Genomic DNA, 20,426 nt, shown 5'->3' with positions numbered 1-20,426 from the left:
TTTATCAAAAAATAACCCCAACGTGAGGTATCATGACGTCAAGATCAAAGAAATCCCAAAGTACGGCGCCGACCGCGAGGTGCACTCCATCGGGCCCGGAGTAAAAACAGACCGACATAGACAGTACCTTGGAAAAGCGAAAACAAAGACCGATCACGGCGTCGGGGAGCTGCGGCGTCGTTGGCGCGTTGCGGCGTCAGTTCCTTGCTTCGGGGAGATGATGCGTCGGGACCTGGATCCTTGCGCAGGCAGGGGAGGCGTTGGTTCCTGACCGGAGAGGAGGTGACATCACGTGGCGCCGAAACCACGGTTCCGTACGATGTCACAATGGCGATGGATTCTTGATCGGCTCAATGATGATGTCGGCTTCGGAGTCGATGCGGCAGAGCAGCAGGCGTCGGTCCGACGTCACAAGTTGGAGCAGCGCTCACGGCTATGGCAAGCTTACGATGTTGTTCGCTGGCGTCAATGTGGCACGGCGGCCGTCGTTGGGTCCACGTTGCAAGTTGGAGCAGCGCTCACGACTTCGGTGCAGATTCCGGCATCACTCGCCGGCGTCGGTATTGCAGATTCCATCTGTAGCACTAGAACAGCAAGTTCCAGGTGCAGGCAAACAGAAGGGGGGGAAGTCTGGTATCCCTGAGACTTCGGTCAGGAGGCAAGCTCAAATCAAGCCCTCTGAGTAATATTCTGCAAGATGATGAAAGTTCTTAAAAAGTTCCTTCTCCTTTCCTTGGCAATGAAGAGACCACTGCAGATCAATCAATCAATCAGGAGTTTGTTAAAGCGTGACTACTCACCCGTAAGGGTCTCAAGGCGCTAGGGGTGGGGGGGGGGTTTGGGGGGGGGGGGGTGCAGGTTCCATTCCATCAAGGAGGGGGTCTGTCGAAGAGCCAGGTTTTGAGGTTTCTTGCGAAGATGGGGAGCGATGTTGTCTGTCTGAGGTGGAGCGGAAGGGCGTTCCATGCTTTGGCCGCGAGGAAGGAGAAGGAGCGGCCTCCCGATCTGGTCTTTCTGGTGCGGGGGACCACAGCGTAGGAAAGCTGGGCTGATCGTAGGGTCCTTTGGGGTGCGTGGAATTTGAGTCGACTGTTCAGGTATGCTGGTCCGGTGCCGTGGAGGGCCTTGTGTGCGTGGGTGAGCATCTTAAAGGTGATTCTCGCCTCGACGGGGAGCCAGTGGAGTGTGCGCAGGTGCTGGGAGATGTGGCAGTGTTTTGGCAGGTTGAGGACCAGTCTTGCGGCGGCGTTCTGGATGTTCTGTAGCTTGCGGATGAGGTTTTTGTTTATTCCGGCGTAGAGTGCGTTGCCGTAGTCGAGTCTGCTGGTGACCAGGGCGTGAGTGACTGTCTTTCGGTGTTCGAGGGGGATCCATTTGAAGGTCTTACGAAGGAGGCGGAGGGTGTGGAAGCAGGAAGATGAGACAGAGTTGATCTGGCGGTCCATTTTGAGCTCGGAGTCCAGGATGATTCCCAGGTTGCGTGCGTGGTCTGTGGGGGTTGGCGGGTTTCCGAGGGCGGTGGGCCACCAGGTGTCACTCCAGGCGTCGGGGTTTGGGCCCATGATGAGTACTTCTGTTTTGTTGGTGTTTAGTTGTAGGCAGCTGTTTTTCATCCATTTGGCGACGGCTTCCATGCCTTCTCGAAAGTTGCGTCTGGCGGTGTTGGGCTCGTTGGATAGGGAGAGGATGAGCTGGGTGTCGTCTGCATATGACACGATGTTGAGTCCGTAGGTTCTGACGATGGGGGCAAGTGGAGCCATGTAGACGTTGAAGAGCGTCGGGCTGAGGGAGGAGCCCTGGGGGACTCCGCAGGTGATAGGTGTGGGGTCTGAGAGGAAAGGGGGGAGTCTGACACGCTGCGTCCTGCTGGAGAGGAAGGAGCAGATCCAGTCGAGGGCCTTGTCCTGGATTCCTGCATCGTAGAGTCTGCGTATTAGGGTGCGGTGGGAGACTGTGTCGAACGCCGCTGATAGGTCGAGGAGGATGAGGGCTACTGTTTCTCCTTTGTCCAGTAAGGTGCGGATGTCGTCTGTTGCGGCGAGGAGGGCGGTTTCCGTACTGTGGTTTTTTCTGAAGCCGGATTGGGAGGAGTCGAGGATGTTGTGTTCTTCAATGAATGTGGCGAGTTGGCTGTTGATGGCTTTCTCGATGACTTTCGCTGGGAACGGGAGCAGGGAGATGGGTCTGTAGTTTTTGAGGTCGGTGGGGTCCGCTGAGGGTTTCTTTAGGAGGGGGTTGACCTCGGCGTGTTTCCAGTCGTCGGGGAATGAGGCGGTCGCCAGGGAGCAGTTGATGGTTTGGCGGAGCATGGGTGCGATGGTGTTGGCGGCTCTGTTGAAGATGTGGTGGGGGCAGGGGTCCGTGGGGGCCCCTGAGTGGATTGACTTCATTGTCTTCAGTGTGTCTTCGGTGGTGAGGGCTGTCCAGTCATCAATCACTGGTTTCCGGGTGTCGGGGGTGGTTGGTGAGGGTTCAGTGTGTTGGTTGTCTTCGTCGAAGTTGTCGTAGATGCTCTTGATTTTGTGGTGGAAAAAGATGCTGAGTTTGTCGCAGAGGTCTTGTGAGGGAGGGATGTCGGTAGACTCGCTGGTGGGTTGGGCGAACTCCTTGATGATGCTGAAGAGTTCCTTGCTGTTGTGTGCGTGGGTGGAGATTCTGTCTTCAATCGCTTTTTTCCTCGTTTCTCTGATGAGTTGATGGTGGGCGTTGGTGGCGGCTCTGAAGTTGTTGTGGGCTTCTGTGGATTTGGTGTTTCTCCAGGCCTTTTCGAGGCGGCGGCATGTGCGCCTGGACTCTCGAAGTTCGGTGGTAAACCATCTGGCTTTCTTGGCATGGGTATTGTTGTTTTTCTTGAGGGGGGCTATGGTGTTGGTGCTGTCCGAGATCCATCTATGCAGGGTTCGGGCTCCGGTGTTGGGGTCGTCGTTTTCCGCGATGGTTGGGGTGGAGTTGTTGAGTGAGGAGGTGAGCTGGTCATCGGTGATTTTGGTCCAGTTTCTTTGTGGAAGCAGGTGCTGGTGTCTGTGGATGGTGGGTGTTCTGAAGGTGAAGTGGACGCAACGATGGTCGGTCCATGGGAGTTCGGTGGTGTGGCTGAAGGTGATGGAGTTTCCTGTAGTGAAGAGGGGGTCGAGGGGGTCGACAACCCAGCAAACAGCATACTGGCAGAGGGGCAGTCCAAACTCCTGCAGCTTCCTTGGTTCTCCTTGGCAAAAGGTTTGTCTTGTTCCCAGAAGTGACCTAAATTCTTGGGGTTTGGGTCCCCATATTTATACTCAAATTCTCTTTGTACTCTGAAGGCAGAGAGGCCCCTGCCTAGTCCAAACCAGTTCTGGTCAGTCCTGAGCACTTTGTTGACAAGCCTCCTTCTTTCCTTTCACAGTGAAGGCCAGGGACATCAGGCACACGACAGGAGGTAGAGCCAGCATTGTGGAGGGAAGGCACAGCCCTATTTATTCAGGTCCCAGGTGCAACTCCTCCCATCCATCTAGATGTGGATCTCTCTATTCAGCACTCTGCTGACTCACTCTGTCTCCTGGAATCCCCCACCCCCTGTCACTCAAACTCCAGACAAGGAATACACAACCTAGCAGAGGCAGGCTTGGATAGTTAGGCAAGAAAATGCTTACTCTTTAAAAGTGGTATTTTCAAACACAGAATGTTAAAACCAACTTCACTAAAAATGTATTTGATTCAGAGTTCAGGCATACTAAACTCGAATTTCTACCATGTTCCCTGAGTCAGTTAAGTTTATAAGATGTAATAATCAAACTGCACATTCTGGCCTATGGGAAACAGGTAGCCATGCAATAGTCAAAAACAAAAATGGCTGTAATTCACTATTAGGACATGCCACACACACTAGGGCATTTCCTACCTTATACTTACAATGCACCCTGCCTCTGGGCCTATCTTAGGGGTGTCTGATATGAAGAAAAGGGAAGGTTTAGGGACTGGCAATTAGGTGCAGTTACCAAGTCGACATGGCAGTCACAGACTGCACACAGGCTCTGCAATGGCAGGCCTGAGACACACTTTACATGCTGCTTTTGTGGGTGGCACAACCAGTGCTGCAAGTCCAGCAGCAGCATTTGATTACCAGCCCTGGGCACACATGGTGCACTGTACTAGGGTCTGACAAGTAAATCAAATAACCCAATCATGAAGTCACTAATTAGTATGACAATTTAACATAGGGAGCACTTGCACTGTGGCACTGAATATCAGTGGCACAGTGCCAAAGCATCTAACCAGCAAAACAGATCAGAAAAAATGTAAGGGAGACTGACGCCAATGATACCAGGTCTAACACCTGTCCTCTCTGCAATTTTGAGGCCAGTATCCCTTGTCGGAACCGCTGGGACCAAAACCCTGTGTACCAAGTTGACTTGCCGTTGGCTCTGCACTCCAGAGATCTTTGGGCTACAAGAAGCTCCAGCCTCCAGTATCTTTTCCTGCCAAGATCATCGTCCTCACAGCATCCTCTGCACCATGGGCCTTCATCTTTGGTGAGCTGCTCGAGGTCCTCTTGTGACTCCTGTGCATTTGGCCTGTGGGTCCTCTCGAGGGTTTTCTCTTGCTTCAGTGGGCTCACCTGCTTGCTCGGGCCTGCTCTGACTCTCATGCACTTAGGGCGTCCCTTGGCCCTTGCTGGTCCCAACGTTGCTCCTTCATCGGTAACCACGTCTGTTGCTGCTGCCAAGGCTTGCTGGTGCTCCCGCCAGACACCGGACCCCTGGTTCTCGACTTCCGACATGTGACAGCTTGTGAACTGCTCCTGTTCTTCCTCAGTGTCACCTAGTCCTCACAGCTGCAGTGACAAGGTCATCGCCATCACTCCTGCATCTTCAGTCATCGCGTCGGCATTGCTCTTCCGTGCCTCTTGGTCACCTCTCAGTGGCATAGACTCTATCCCCTCTGCTTGCAGGTTCTTTTCTTCAAGAATCCACCTTTGGATTCCATCGGACTCTTGCACAGTTTTCACCAGCTGCATCTTTACTGTAGTTCTCCATTGCGGTCTCCTGTGGTTTCTGGCGTCACTCCGCATCTATGCACCTAGCTTCCCTGGTGTAGGTATCCCGGGGTATCTAAGGGTGGGGTGACTCTGCAACTTTCTGTCTTTCACTGGGTTTCTTCAGGGTCCACTGGGAAGGGCCCTTCTTCAAAACTGCAACAACTTTCCCGTTGACTCGTATTGTGTACATGGCTGTGTTTCCACTCTACACACAGCCTCCGTGGGGTTCCTGGGTACTTACTTTGGCTGGTTCCTTGTGTCCCCAGCTCTTCTAAGTCTCCTAGTCCAAGTCCCGACTTCGGTCGCAGTTCACATTCCACTTTCTAAGTGTATGGATTGGTCTCCCCCAGGAGGCCACTGTGTATGGTGCTTACTTACCTCTTGCAATTGAATCGACTTATGTGTATAACTGCACTGTGTGGTTCTTTTTCATTTAACCTACACTACATGATTAGGTCTGGTAAAACAAGCTGCTTAACACTCCTTCTGGACCAAGACTGTAGGCTGCTCTCCACAGTTACCCCTTAGAGAGCATTCTAAGGTTGTCTAAGACCACTAAAATCACCATAAGGGTTGTCTGGATTAGGGCAAAGTGCTTCACTTAAATAAGAGTGCACCATATACTAAGCCAGGATCCTACACTGGCCAACCGGGAGCAAGTGCAAACTACGGAGTTGAGTTTCGCGGATTGGAATTTAGGGATGCCCAAGAGCATACGAACAGCAGTGTTTTTAGTATCTGGAGAAATAGACCACTGCTGTAATCTAGTCTAGACATAACAAGTGCCGTCATGACCAGTGTTTGGTGTGTCTCAATCGGATCCAGCGTCTTTGTCAGACTTGTTCCAGCCCAGTTGCTTGTGGTGTAGCACTTAAAAGGAGCTATCCATCATACAAGGAGTATTATGAAAAACTTACTACCCAGAGTCCTGTCAGCTCTGTGCCTGAGGCTGAAGCTCAAGTTCACACTGAGTGAAAGTCACAAGGTGAGCAAAGCTGATTTGCTGAGCGGAAAAAAGATTCTGACGCCATTATTCTGCTAATGGAACTGCCTTCCAAGCAACTGCTGGTTTCAAACTTCGTCCCGTGCTTTTAGCAGCAGTGCGGTAATACAACAACCTTCTTCTGTAAGACTCCAAAGCAATCGGCCAGAAGGAGATAAGTTAAATAATGTAGAGATTCTGGAGAAATAAAAAACCAGGGTTTTTCATAAACAAGTAAAACATAATTAAATTACACTATCATTTATTCAGTTTGAAAAAGACTTGCTCATTATTTGTCGCATTCAAGTGGTGTTTTGTAACTGGAGTGTGGCACAATGCCAAAAACAATCTAAATGCATTAAATGTTTGCTTTTGGGCATGACAATGCTAAAATTTAAGGTTGCAGTGTATATATTGTTTCTCAGAAAGCAAAGTGGTCATCCCTGTGAATCTGCATAACTTCATCTCAATACCCCTGTGCTTCAGAGAGATGGTCTTTGATCCCCTTCATCTGAGTGATATATTGGGCGATTGTATGCTGTTTGATTTTTAATGACTTCATATATGTTAATGGTAAGGTGGGTTGGTAATTTAAAAGCTGTTCATAATTAGAACATCACAGGTTTCTTACTGATTTCAACTTTCTAAGCTAAAGAAAATAAGTACTACTAATAATGAGAAACCTTATCCTGTTATTGTGAAATGTTTGGCCCAATCCAGAGAAGTAATTTGACAACAGAATTAACTCGGGGAATCTTAGCTTGGTTTGCTTCTATTGTACTATTAATGTACCAGATTATAGTGGTTATGCTAATAAATGATGTTTACATGACCTGAATTTTGCAAAAGTAAACTAAACAGAACAGTGAGCAATATTTGAACTTTTGTGTGTATTTGTATGTGCATGTATGTTTTCTTGCATAGTGGTATAGTGGAAAAGTGGCAAGCCATGACAGAGCTGGCAAGCCATCCTGTGCCTTGGGTAACTGAAACCTTAAGTCAGGGTGCACCATTTAATTAACCAAGACAAGGAAAAGGAATCTTTAAATCCATGTCCACAAATATATTCTTCCAAGTTCTTCCTTTATTATTGTAATACAGGTTTAAAACACAGTCAAGGCGATCAAAAACAGCCAATGGGTTTCGTCCTTACAAAGGATTTCTTCAGGGTGAGATAAATCTTTACACTTTTTAGGGCGAATAGTAATTCAAGAAGTGAAGTTAGCTGAAGAAACGGTATGCTTTTGGAAGTTTTTTATTTTATATGATAGGCATATTAGCTCGTCACATTTATTGAGCGAAATGAACAGTTCGAGTAATCCAAGAGATTGGAGCCCCTAGTAACACCAAATTGATCGAAGGCTTTGATTTGTTTCGCCTAACGTTCAGTGAACACCTTATCTAATAATTAATAAGGCCATTCCATGGTGAAATGGTCCAAAGTGAGTAAGGGACCATTAAACCAATGGGGTAAACCCAATCGGTCAAGGGACCTGGGTAACAGTTTATATATATGGACACACCTACAAGCCTTGGACATATCGACTAAAAGGCCGCCTGAGCCCGTCGTCCCCGGAATCCCCCCTCCCCCCCCTTTTTCTCTGGGCTGAAGTAAAATTTCCAGGACCCCTTCCAACTGGACTTCTTTTGTTTGGAATTAAGTTCCATTACGTTTGTATGGGTGAGCGAGCTACTAGACCACCTTGAATATACGAGGAATGATACTTTTGAAAAAATATTTTGGGATTCTTTAATTTACCGTGCTCCCCACCATCTAATCAAACTTGAATTGCACCTACAAGTCTTCAGTAGGTGACCCGTCCAGATGTATTGACGTGAGCCCTACACGTTACCTTTGGTTCTCCCTCCCCCCCGTCCCCCCCAAACCCCCCCTCTTGTACCCAGTCCTGAAGAAGACCCGCAGCAGAGGTCGTGAATTTCCCTTTTGCGCCAGGGTCGAAACGTCGACTACAACGCCCCCTTCATCTTGAGGCCTATACCATCTAATTGTCACTGTCCCTGTTCCCGCCCTGTTTATTCAAACTATACAGATATTAATGTATGGGTAGGCCCGTTGTTTTTTGGTTGTCCAACTGAAAGATTGAATTTTTAGTTGTACATAAATATCTTAACTGTGTCTTTCAATCTATTTTTCCTTTCAATTCACTTGTGCACCCCCTTTCTTACTGCAGTTTGCAATCCTCTTTTTTTCTAATTTTATCAATATGTAAATAAATTTGCATTTGTACTAAGAAGAGACTGAGTATTAAGTGACTTTTTGTATTATATGTGTTGGGTTTGCTGCCTTAGCATTGTGGTTTGCAAATAATATATCTCCCCCCCTTGTTTAGATTTATAATCTATTGACTTGAAATAACGAGATTCTCATTAAATGTGATTTTGAATTGTGTCAGGGACCATTTTGTTTCTATATACAAAGTGAGTAAGGGGGCAACACATCGGTTGGCACAATCACCACGACCGGCCAGAATCAGTCAGTTTTCGGGCTCCTCACGTCTGATCGTCACGAGAATCAGTACGGGAAAATTATTTTATGGTTATAACTAGTTTTATTCCATTCACGATAAAGTGTCACTCATATGGCCTTAATATGTCACATATATGCACACCTAATAACTGGAAAGGCCACACATAGGCAAACTGAAAACTTGGCAGCTATGTGGGTAAGAACGAGGCCCCACTTTAAGCATACATTTCTAATGCCCATATGTTATGGCATCATTCCATCAGAAACAGGCATTGGAGGAATCTGCTTCAGTTCTGACCTCCATTTCAGATTCGTCGGTTGAAAACTTCAGACTGGGCAGGCCTTACAACATGGTGGCTTTTACAGTACAACCTTTGCATAGATGGGAAGCCTGTAGCAATAGCATGATGAGACTCCTTAAACCAAGGTCTGAATTTAACCTCTAAGCGTAACTTACAATGTCACGCCTTCAAGGCAATGTCACGCATAACACTGCTATGAAGGACCCCGAATGTCACGCATGAACAAAATGGGCACTTGAGAGCTCTGCATATGACAGGCAGCAAATGACATTGTGACTATTTTCGTGGTTAAAGGCCAACCACTCGCATGTACACATTATTCTGCGTGGCTTCAGAATAACATATGGTGTCTTCATACCTTTTTCTATGCAAAGTATTACTTACAGTGGCGGGTTCCTGGCGGGACATTCCTTTCCTGCTTATAATTGCAAATTCACCGGTGAGTACGAGGAGTCTGAGCTGCAATTGGACAGAGAGTAAAGAGGGAAAACGAAGAACCCGTCGACCTTCTTTGGAAACGCTCAAGTACTGCAGCCTGCAAGCATGACTCAGACTTCAGCTCCTCCTGCTGCAGATTCGGAGGTGCTGCGCATGCGCGGAATAGTGTCTCAACTACAGCGCATGCGCAGAGAAGACAGGCGGGACAGCCACGTGACAGCCGCACTACCCGAGCTGCCTGCGTGTTCTATTACACAGAAGAAACCTTTACTCACGTGTTACAGTAATAGGTGAATAAAACCAGAGTAGAGTGGCCTAGGCTTCAAATGTTACCTCTTGAAGCAATATTTATAGCACATTTCTGAAGACAGATAGAACCCATTTCTTTGGAAGGTAACAAAACAGAGACTGCAATACAGAAACGAAAACCCCCATTAAAGTAGGATGACAGGTTTTTCTCGTATTACATTACAGTTGGGTCAACGTTGAGAATTACCTCTAAAACAAGCATTGGAAATGCAATAGGTCTCGCATTAGAAAAGTTGGAGTTATTGGTCTTGTAAATGACATATTTTATTTATTTGTTGGTTTTTAAAATTGCTAAATTGATGGCTTTGTCATTTACAATGCCAATAGTTATAACTTTCGCGAATGTGACACCTATAGCATTTGGAATGCAACATGTTTTGTATTTACGTGACTTAGATGGCAGCTCTGGTCGTTAGGCCACATCTCTAGAGAGCAGGAGAGTGCAGCAGGGGAGAGAAGCACAGCAATGCAATAGGTCTCGCATTAGGAAAGTTTGAGCTATTGGTATTGTAAAGGACACATTTTTTATTTATGTGCTTGTTTTGAAAATAGCGAAATTAATAGCTTTGTTATTTACAATGCCAATAGTTTTATCTTTCGCAAATGTGACACCTATTGTAACACAATATGTGTTGTGAGGGTGAGTGAGGGTGAGGGGTTGAGGGTGAGTGAGGGTGAGGGGTTGAGGGTGAGTGAGGGTGAGGGGTTGAGGGTGAGGGGTTGAGGGTGAGGGGTTGAGGGTGAGTGAGGGTGAGGGGTTGAGGGTGAGTGAGGGTGAGGGGTTGAGGGTGAGTGAGGGTGAGGGGTTGAGGGTGAGTGAGGGTGAGTGAGGGTGAGGGGTTGAGGGTGAGTGAGGGTGAGGGTGAATGAGGGTGAGGGTGAGTGAGAGTGAGGGTGAGTGAGGGGTTGAGGGTGAGGGGTTGAGGGTGAGTGAGGGTGAGGGGTTGAGGGTGAGTGAGGGTGAGGGGGTGAGGGTGAGTGAGGGTGAGGGGTTGAGGGTGAGTGAGGGTGAGGGTGAGTGAGGGTGAGGGGTTGAGGGTGAGTGAGGGTGAGGGTGAGGGGTTGAGGGTGAGGGGTTGAGGGTGAGTGAGGGTGAGGGTGAGGGGTTGAGGGTGAGTGAGAGTGAGGGTGAGGGTGAGGTTGAGGGGTTGAGGGTGAGTGAGGGTTTGAGGGTGAGGGGTTGAGGGTGAGTGAGGGTGAGGGGTTGAGGGTGAGTGAGGGTGAGGGGTTGAGGGTGAGTGAGGGTGAGGGGTTGAGGGTGAGTGAGGGTGAGGGTGAGTGAGGGTGAGTGAGGGTGAGGGTGAGGGTGAGTGAGGGTTAGGGTGAGTGAGGGTGAGGGTGAGTGAGGGTGAGGGTGAGTGAGGGTGAGTGAGGGTGAGGGGTTGAGGGTGAGTGAGGGTGAGGGTGAGTGAGGGTGAGGGTGAGTGAGGGGTTGAGGGTGAGTGAGGGTGAGGGTGAGTGAGGGTGAAGGTGAGGGGTTGAGGGTGAGGGGTTGAGGGTGAGTGAGGGTGAGGGTGAGTGAGGGTGAGGGGTTGAGGGTGAGTGAGGGTGAGGGGTTGAGGGTGAGTGAGGGTGAGTGAGGGTGAGGGGTTGAGGGTGAGTGAGGGTGAGGGTGAGTGAGGGTGAGGGGTTGAGGGTGAGTGAGGGTGAGTGAGGGTAAGGGTGAGTGAGGGTGAGGGTGAGGGGTTGAGGGTGAGTGAGGGGTTGAGGGTGAGGGGTTGAGGGTGAGTGAGGGTGAGGGTGAGGGGTTGAGGGTGAGTGAGGGTGAGGGTGAGTGAGGGTGAGTGAGGGTGAGGGGTTGAGGGTGAGTGAGGGTGAGGGTGAGTGAGGGTGAGTGAGGGTGAGGGTGAGTGAGGGTGAGGGTGAGGGTGAGTGAGGGTGAGGGTGAGTGAGGGTGAGTGAGGGTGAGGGTGAGGGTGAGTGAGGGTGAGGGTGAGTGAGGGTGAGGGGTTGAGGGTGAGTGAAGGTGAGGGGTTGAGGGTGAGTGAGGGTGAGTGAGGGTGAGTGAGGGTGAGGGTGAATGAGGGTGAGTGAGGGTGAGGGGTTGAGGGTGAGTGAGGGTAAGGGTGAGTGAGGGTGAGGGTGAGTGAGGGTGAGTGAGGGTGAGGGGTTGAGGGTGAGTGAGGGTGAGGGTGAGGGTGAGTGAGGGTGAGGGTGAGTGAAGGTGATGAGAAAATACAGTTCAACAGGAAAAGTAGCACACTAATTTTTCCGCAAATGCTATAGGCACCTCGTATGTGTGAAGCCTTAACAGAGCTGCTGAACAAAGTAGCGCAAAATGAAAAAACACGTTTTTTTACACAACACCTTTTGTGATCATGGCACGAGGTTGGGACGGAAGCATGCTTGGTTGTTTAATACACCAGCTACACCCCTCCACCCCCAACAAAAAGACAGATACTGTTGGCAACAGCGGCCCGGTGTAAAAAGCCAAAGTGCTCACTCCATTCATCCTCTCGAAGCATGAAATACGTTTAAAAAGAAATCAAAGCTGTACTCAGAAATCAGACGTATTAATCCCAGCAGGGAAGATCCAACAAAATATGGCTGGCAAAGTAAATAAAATCACTGCATTATTCTAGACAAAGCCAGCGCTTTGTTAACGGAATTGGGTGAAGGTAGGCCGTACACAAACAAATCCAGCACAAAGTGGCAGAAAGAAGAAAGTGTTTCTCTTTACCCATAATTACTTGACACAATCTCAGTTTTCCAACAAGAAAGAACGTGCTTTTTTTGCCACGTTTTGTTGTATTCATGTACGGTCACTAAACCGAATGAACTCTGCAGGATCTCAGAGCGGGGCAAGAAGGGCGTGGCTAAGCAGCTCCGGGCTGGAACATGGCTGCGACACAGTCTGTGAATCTGCTGCACACTGCGTGGATTCTAGCCCAAATTCTGGTTGCCCATACTACTTGATTATCCCCTCGCACAGTTGGACAAAATATCGCTGAACTGTGCGAGATGTAGCCCAATCTGGTAACCCTACCGCAAAGTGGTCATGCAGCACACAGGGGGAGGGGGGAGGGGGGGTTGGAGGCTGGGGGAGAACAGGGAGAGTGGCCATGCGGGGGGAGCCTGAGCTTTACCATGGTGGGTTGTTTGAAGTGTTTATAAAAAGTACAAAATGCATTGTATTTTACTGCCGGGATGACTACAGTGAGTGTGATGCGGAGTGGATTTGCCCCATCGGCTGTCAGGCCTTTCTGTTCTGCACTGCCCAGCGGTGACAGTGTGGTGTAGGAGAACTGTTACCAAATTGAGAGGGGGGGCATGGATGTTTCGGAAGGCCAGACCTGCCGAGGAGCTGTGCTTTATTGTCCAAAGTTCCGAGTTCTGCCAGAGGGCGTTTTAAACACAAACACTAGTGTTCCGTTCAAAAACACATTAAAACAAGTAATACAGAGGCAGCGGAGAAAGTGTGGGGAGGCAGGTGAAAGACAGTCTGTTAAAAGACAAAGTAAGAGGCACTGGGCAGGGAAGACAGTTGCGAAGTGATAGAAACAATGAGAGAGACGTAGGTAAACAAGCAAAACAAGTCAAATAAGGAGACACGGCCGGCCAAGCGGCTGTGAAACTGAAAGCACGGCCGGCCGGCCGTGAAAGCCTTTGATCCGGCAGGGGGTGGAGCGGCACCAAGCTGGGCAACAGATGGCTGGCGATTTGATGCTGTGCACGCGCATTTTAGGTCAATGCGCTTGCGCATTGACCTAAAAGCGCACGGGCACAGCACCACAGTTAGGTAAACTTTATTTAAAGCCCTATAGTCTCGCTTCTCTCAATGCGCATGCGCATTGATAGGTCACGAGACCTAAAAATGAGCAAGCCACAACAACCATTGTTATGGAATCCTTGCAGATATGTCAGCAGAGCTCTGCTATTTACAGTCTAATTTCTAGCGCTTGAGCATCTTCCTGGCAGATGCACGTCCAGATGCACGTCCAGAGTGAGGCCTCGTTAAGAGGTTTGGTGGGGATATGCAGGACGGTAAGTACTACAGTATCAAGTGGGCAATTTATGTTTGTATGTTCCCTGGAATTCTTAATAAGAATGGATCCCATTCATACCAGTTCTGTGTGACTTTCCACATGCAACACCCTTTACCACAATAGGGTTGCCAGAAGTAATTTTTTAAGGCTGTTATTTTAAGAAATAACCTGTGCAGTATCTCACAGTAAGGGGTTTTATTGAAGTATTTAAACACCACCTATTGTACTCCACACAATCTACCTCACGTAAGTACAGGGATGGAGACAAAGAAAAGAAAGAACACAAGAAAATTGGACTGGGAGCACAGCTGTGTTAAGACGAGAACCCTCACTCACCCTAGGGTGACATGCTTCATCATAGGGTCCCCTCTTCACACTGGGAACGCAAGGTACCTAGTGTGGCTACAACTTTCCCGTTGGAGAGGACCGGGTTTTTTTTTGTCACCCGCACTACAAGTTTTCTCTGTTGTGTAGGGTAGGGAGGGGCAGAGTGTAAACACAAAATTAGTGCGTGAGTTAAAATTTTCTCTTGGTGGGTGAGGACAATCTTTATTCTGGTACCCCCAATGGATTGGATTGAAAACAAACTCTGAGATAGGGATATAAATTTTACCCCATTCTATAATTTGGTCGACATGTTTCTGCCTACATAGCCCAACAAGTTTATGGCATTCCTTAGGACCAGCATTATAAGTCACTCTGTTTCATATCAAAATAGAAAAGTGAAAACCATACTTTCACTGATATGGGGCATTCTCGTGGTACCGACATCTAGTAAGGTCCACAAGGTGCTGAAAAATATATAAAGACAAGGGGAGCTTGGGGGGGAGGGGAGGAAGCCGACCGCAGGGAGGTCCCCCCCCCCCCGGGCGATTTGGGAGGGGCTGTGGGGGGGGGGTTAGAGGCAGGAGCATCGGCCAGTTCAGCGTTTGGGCTTGTTCTAGTTGGTAGCCCAAAAAAAGCCCAAGCATAAATGCTGTGGGCTCCTGCTCCCAGCCACCATTTTAGGTTTGGTGACCTGGTGGCTGGGAGCTTAGGCAGGAATTTTTTCAATTGATTGTATTTTGGTAATTGTTCTTTAGCTGAATTAGCGATTTAGAGTGTTACGAGAATTTTGACTTGCCTTTAACATGGAAGAAGTTAGAGTGCTGGAAGCGATGCGGCTGTTGTCTGAGGCCGGCAGGATGGATCTCGTGACTGGCGGGGGGCCGGCGCGCCCTACGCGCCAGGCCTCGGCGGGCGTCGCTGCTGCGGTGGCAGCGTTTACCACACCAAAACGGCGTCGGGCGTCACCGGTAAGTGAGAAGGGCCGGTCCCATACCAGGAAACCGGCCCTGTCATTTACGGGGCGTAGAGGAGGCGGGGTCGATGCTGGTGCGTCGCGCAGGCTCGCGTGAGGTGAGGCTGAGGTTTCGTCGGCGTGCCAGTTGTCTGGCCCGGGAGTTGGTGAGGCAGCCCGTCGCCGTGAGCAGGAAGAAGGGGCGGGCGCCTTTTCATTGAGTATTAACAGGCGCGGAGGTCGGTGGGGGAGCAGGAAGCGTTCTGCTACGCTCTCGGCCGCCCCACGTGTGTCTTCCCAGGTAGCGGTGTATGCGCGAGGGAGCGCGCGGAGTATTTCAGTTGACTGGGGGGGGCGAAGTGAAGGGGGTGAGGGGGTGGAGTGAGGGGGAGGCAGGAGGGAAACAAAGCTTTCCTCGCCTGCCATTGCACGTGAGGACACCGAGGCTGTTTCTATAGAGGGCAATATAGATGGTCATGATACTAGACCGGGCAGTGTTGTTAGGGATGTTTCTGCCCACACGTTGCTTATAGGGGAATGTGTACCTTTTGTTACTGTGGCAGTTGGCATTGACCTGGATGATGAGGGGTACTTGGGCAGCCCCCTTATTGTTTAATCCTCCAGCATTTGTAAAAGGGGATGCATGGTCAGTTGCTGAGAGCTCCAAAGGCGAGGGCGAATGGGCACAAGTGAGAGATGGGAGTGTGGGCAGGAGCGATTTTCACGTTTTTGGTGTGGGGCGGTGGAGAGGTTGGCATCATTTAGAACCACACCTTCTGGGGCGTGGGCCGTGTCACCAAGGGTGAGTGATGGTGGTTTTGTTCCCAGTTCATTTTCACTGGTTCAGAAGGATTTGGAGTCGGCAGTTAGTGTTCAGGCATGGGAAGGTTTGGATACCTTTGCCTCTTGGTCAGAAGGATTGCGGGGCCGTGGGTCAGTTGTACGGTCTTCTCGTCTTATGGGCACAGGGAGTTTGAAGGATATCTGGTGTATTAGGGAGGCATCAAGTAGAGAAGGGAGTTGCGAAAAAGACAGAGTCGGGTCCCAGCTTCGGCGATGGTGGCGGCTATGTTAGATGGGAGTGAGGATGAGGAGGTAGTTGGTCATTCAATGGTAGTAGGTTCAGGCAGGGTTTCTTGCAGTCTGGTCGGGTAAGGAGGCGGTCGGCATGTTCTGTGATGCCCAGATGGCAGATGTCTGGCGAAGATTTGGCTTTTAGGGATCCCAGTACACCAGTCCAAACGTTTTCTTTTCAGGTGGCGCGACGGCCCGGACTTGGTAGGGCGTTGTACGGCCCATTCTCGCCGAGGTAAAGTGAGGTTAGAGCCTAGCGCGGCACTTTCCGTACCACCGAGGGAGCCGTCGCGGTCAGCACACGAAGGTCAGGCGCGACCTCGCTGGCCCCAACGACTAGCAGGACTAGGTGGTCTACCTTACCGACGGCTATGGAGCTACAGAGTCAGCGCATGGGGGAGTACCGGCGGGTACAGTCGGCTCCCCTGCCAGGAGGACGCTCAGGGGCCATGAGGGCCAGTGCTGGTAATAGGGGGTCTGGTAGGACCCGTGAGGTTGAATTGGATAATGATGGGCTTCAGGTGGTGGAGCCGATTTTGCTTGATTATGATGAAGACAGCCCAGAGGAAGGGGAATTGCAGGATATGGAGGGGGGAGGGCCCTCTCATATATCTCATAGTGTTTTACAGGTTTCAGGAATGGTACAGCAGCCAAGGATCAGACGAGAGAGCGGCCCCTTGGTGAGGGCTCCTCGGATACGGGAAAGAGTGGAATTATCCGCACGGCGGTCGGAGTCGGCTAGACCAGCCTATTTGGAGCCAGGTGAGAAAGCTCATACACAGGCCAAACCAAAAATGGTGTCTGTGGGGACTGGGGAGGAGGGGGTCGGGGGGAGTTGGAGGGTAGATTGCTTAAAGGTAAATATGTCAAGGGCACAGGAGTGGGCACAGAGGATGGAAATGTGGCCTTGGACAATAAGGTGGAGAGCCAGACTAATATGGATAAAGCAAAGGGGGTTAAAGAGCCACTTGATAGTAAAGAATGGAAATTAAAAAGCTGCCTTACATTGAGGTAACTAAGCCGTTGGGTGCTCATTTAATGTTGGCAACCAAGGAGCCTATATAGAAGGGTGAGTATATTTAGATATTGAAAATCCTGCACAGAGAGGTCAGGTCTTAAAAAGGTTCTACAGAAGAGGAGTATGAATTGGCTAAACGCCCTAAGGTGCCGTTGACTATTGAAAATTGGACAGCAGTGTTCTTAATATACGCAAGCGTTTATTGGAGGAAATTCCCGAAGCGGAGCGTGTCTATCTTTAAATACATGGATGTGATTCGGAAAGCGCAGATTACTGGAGGAGGTTATGCATGGGCTTAATACGATGAGGAGTTTAGGGCTCGGATGGCATGGGACCCAGAAGCAAAGTGGGGGGAGTTAGATACAGATTTTTGGCAGCATACTATGGGAGCGGCTGCAAGCGGCAAGACCATTTTTACAGCTATCGGTTTGCCGATAATTTACTGGCCCTTTCAGGGGGAGCCCACCCGGGGTGGGGTGGGAAGCGGAGCAACTACATAATCTGGAATTGGAGCGTGCTGGGATTTCAATAAAGGATTATGCCCTAGGGAGTATTGTAAGTACAGACACAAAATGCTCCAGCTGTGGTAGGCACCATCCCTTCATTAAATGTTGGGGGGCCAAAACCGCAAGGTAGTCAGCGAGGGAATCAATCAGGGGCAGGTACATATGGCACCCCACAGCAGTTTCAAGGGGGTCGGGGAGGTACAGGGGCGCAAGGCTCTGGTCCAAAGGGCTCTGACGCCAGTTAGGCTGTCAAAGCTAGAACAGGCACTTCGGGGGTATGAGGATGTAGGAGTGAAACAGAAGCTTTTGGAAGGTTTTCAATATGGTTTTCTTTTAAGTTATCTGGGACCAAGGCAGAGAAGGGGGCTGATAACTTGAAGTCAGCATCTGAACATAGCGGGGTGGTGCGAGAAAAACTGAGCAAGGAAGTGCATGAAGGAAGGATGGCAGGCCCTTTTGATGACTGGCCGATCCAGAACTTGATAATATCACCTATTGGAGTGGTGCCCAAAAGAGCATAGGGCAATACAGGCTAATTCAGCACTTGTCGTGGCCTGAGGGGTCTTCGGCGAATGATTTCATTGATGAGGAGGTTGCCTCGGTTTAAAATTTCTCAGTTGACGTGGCCATGTCACTGGGGGTGACCACGGGCGCAACTGCAGAGATGGCAAAATGTGATATTAAGTCTGCGTTTTGGTTGCTTCCAGTCCATCCAGATGATTGGGATCTTCTGTGTATCCATTTCGAGGGTAAATGGTACGTGGACGAAGCATTACAGATGGGTTGCTCCATGTCATGTGCTCTATTGGAAAGTTTCAGCACCTTTTTGCAGTGGTATTTCACGCACCAAACAGGTCATACCTTGGTAACACACTATTTGGATAACGTTTTCTTTGTTGGTTCCCCGGGCTCCGCGGAGTGCCAGACAGCTCTGGACACTTTTCATGAGCTCATGGAGGATATGGGTGTGCCCGTGGCTCCTGAAACAACAATGGGACCTGTTACAGTTTTTATCCTTTTTGGGTACTGAAAGTGATTGGAGTAGCAATGCAGGTTCGCTTGCTGGATGACAAAAAAGTTGAAAATGCTACAATTGCTGGGCAGTCTGCTGTCAAAACAGAAGGTGAAGGTGAAGGAGATTCAGGTGTTGTGGGGACATCTTATCTTCGCTTGCAGGGTGGTCAGAGCAGGGAGATCTTTTTGTAGGAGATTAGGCAGAGCTTTGGCTGGTCAGCATTTGCCTCACCACCGTGTCTGCTTGTCAGCAGGAGTTTAAGATGATTGGTGTCTGTGGTCCTTTTTTCTTATTTCAGTAATGGTGTGCCCTTGGTCAGGGAGGACGATTTGCAGTGGGTTGTGCACATTTTTTCGGATGCAGCGGGCAGTGATGAATTTGGCCTTTATTGGCGAGGCAGGTGGTGTGCAGAAGAGTGGGGAGATTCCGTGGGCTGGCCAAGGAGTCGTACAGGACAGCGACCCTAATGCCGGAACACCTCTGGTATGTAGGCAACGTAGGGTACTACAACTGGTGGTAGGTTCTTTGGCTACGTCTACGTGAGCTGCACTTTCCCTGGCATGGAATGTATTTTTAGCGACTGGGGCATGTAGGCGAGATGAAGCCTGGCGTCTTTCTGAAGATGTAGTACAGTTCATTTTGGATCTTATAGAGAGAGGCCTGTCTCGGGTGACCATTTCGGGGAAGCTAGTGGGTATATCTTTTCTGGGGAAATTCTTTTGGGGCTATTCTCCTTCAGCTGGCGAGGTCGAAAAGAGAATGCTTGCAGGTTGGGCCAGGGAGCGTGGATGTGTTCAGTTGTCACGTTCTCCCCTCTCGTGTCAGATTTTGGCTCGTTTGTTGGAAATTTTTCCTCCCCTGACTCTCTCCCTTGACTCTCTCCCTCCCCCGACTCTACCCATCCCTCGCCCTGCCCTGGCTCTCCCTCTCTCGCCCCCCCTGACTCTCCCTCTCTCGCCCTCCCCTGACTCTCTCCCTCCCTTGACTCTCTCCCTCCCTCTCCCTCCCCCGACTCTCTCCCTCCCTCGCCCTGCCCTGGCTCTCCCTCTCTCGCCCTCCTCGACTCTCCCTCTCTCTCCCTCCCTCGCCCTCCCCTGACTCTCTCCCTCCCTTGACTCTCCCTCCCTCGCCCTGCCCTGGCTCTCCCTCTCTCGCCCTACCCTGACTCTCCCTCTCTCTCCCTCCCTCGCCCTCCCCTGACTCTCTCCCTCCCCTGACTCTCTCCCTCCCCTGACTCTCTCCCTCCCCTGACTCTCGCCCTCCCTCGCCCTCCCCTGACTCCCTCCCTTGACTCTCTCCCTCCCTCTCTCTCCCTCCCTCTCCCTCCCCCGACTCTCTCCCTCCCTCGCCCTCCCCTGACTCTCGCCCTCCCCTGACTCTCTCCCTCCCCTGACTCTCTCCCTCCCTCGCCCTCCCCTGACTCCCTCCCTTGACTCTCTCCCTCCCTCTCTCTCCCTCCCTCTCCCTCCCCCGACTCTCTCCCTCCCTCGCCCTCCCCTGACTCTCGCCCTCCCCTGACTCTCTCCCTCCCCTGGCTCTCTCCCTCCCCTGACTCTCTCCCTCCCTCGCCCTCCCCTGACTCTCGCCCTCCCCTGACTCTCTCCCTCCCCTGACTCTCTCCCTCCCCCGACTCTCTCCCTCCCTCGCCCTCCCCTGACTCCCTCCCTTGACTCTCTCCCTCCCTCTCTCTCCCTCCCTCTCCCTCCCCCGACTCTCTCCCTCCCTCGCCCTGCCCTGGCTCTCCCTCTCTCTCCCTCCCTCGCCCTCCCCAAGCTCAAGAACACATTCGCCTATGCAAAAATTTAAAACATGACAAACCAGAAACGCGGGTAGAAGTATAATGGTAAATGATTTAAACAGTGCAAGCATAAATAAGAACAAAGCACTGCTCAAAGATTGAGCCCTTATGTTCTGGAAACAATATAAAGCCATTTTTAGAAATTAATCACTACAATAAATTATGTTTGTTTTTGAGAACTGAACAATTAATTCCAGTCGTTCTTCTCTAACGTTGT

General features: G+C 50.3%; 1 protein-coding gene across 1 annotated transcript in view; it reads right to left on the bottom strand.

Annotated features, from left to right (window-relative positions):
• The window catches only part of LOC144772327 (uncharacterized), a 78,513-nt gene extending 69,162 nt beyond the window's left edge, over positions 1 to 9,351 (bottom strand). The window contains exon 1 of the mRNA XM_078656569.1: positions 9,171 to 9,351. Coding sequence (XP_078512695.1) covers positions 9,171 to 9,194 — 24 coding nt within the window. The 5' untranslated portion in view covers positions 9,195 to 9,351. The remainder of the gene's footprint in view (positions 1 to 9,170) is intronic.
• Between the last annotated feature and the right edge of the window lie 11,075 nt (positions 9,352 to 20,426).

This window comes from Lissotriton helveticus, chromosome 8, assembly GCF_964261635.1.
Source record: "Lissotriton helveticus chromosome 8, aLisHel1.1, whole genome shotgun sequence".
Lineage (NCBI taxonomy): Eukaryota > Metazoa > Chordata > Amphibia > Caudata > Salamandridae > Lissotriton > Lissotriton helveticus.
The sequence above is the reverse complement of the archived record's forward strand: the minus strand, read 5'-3'. Positions and strand labels throughout refer to the sequence as shown.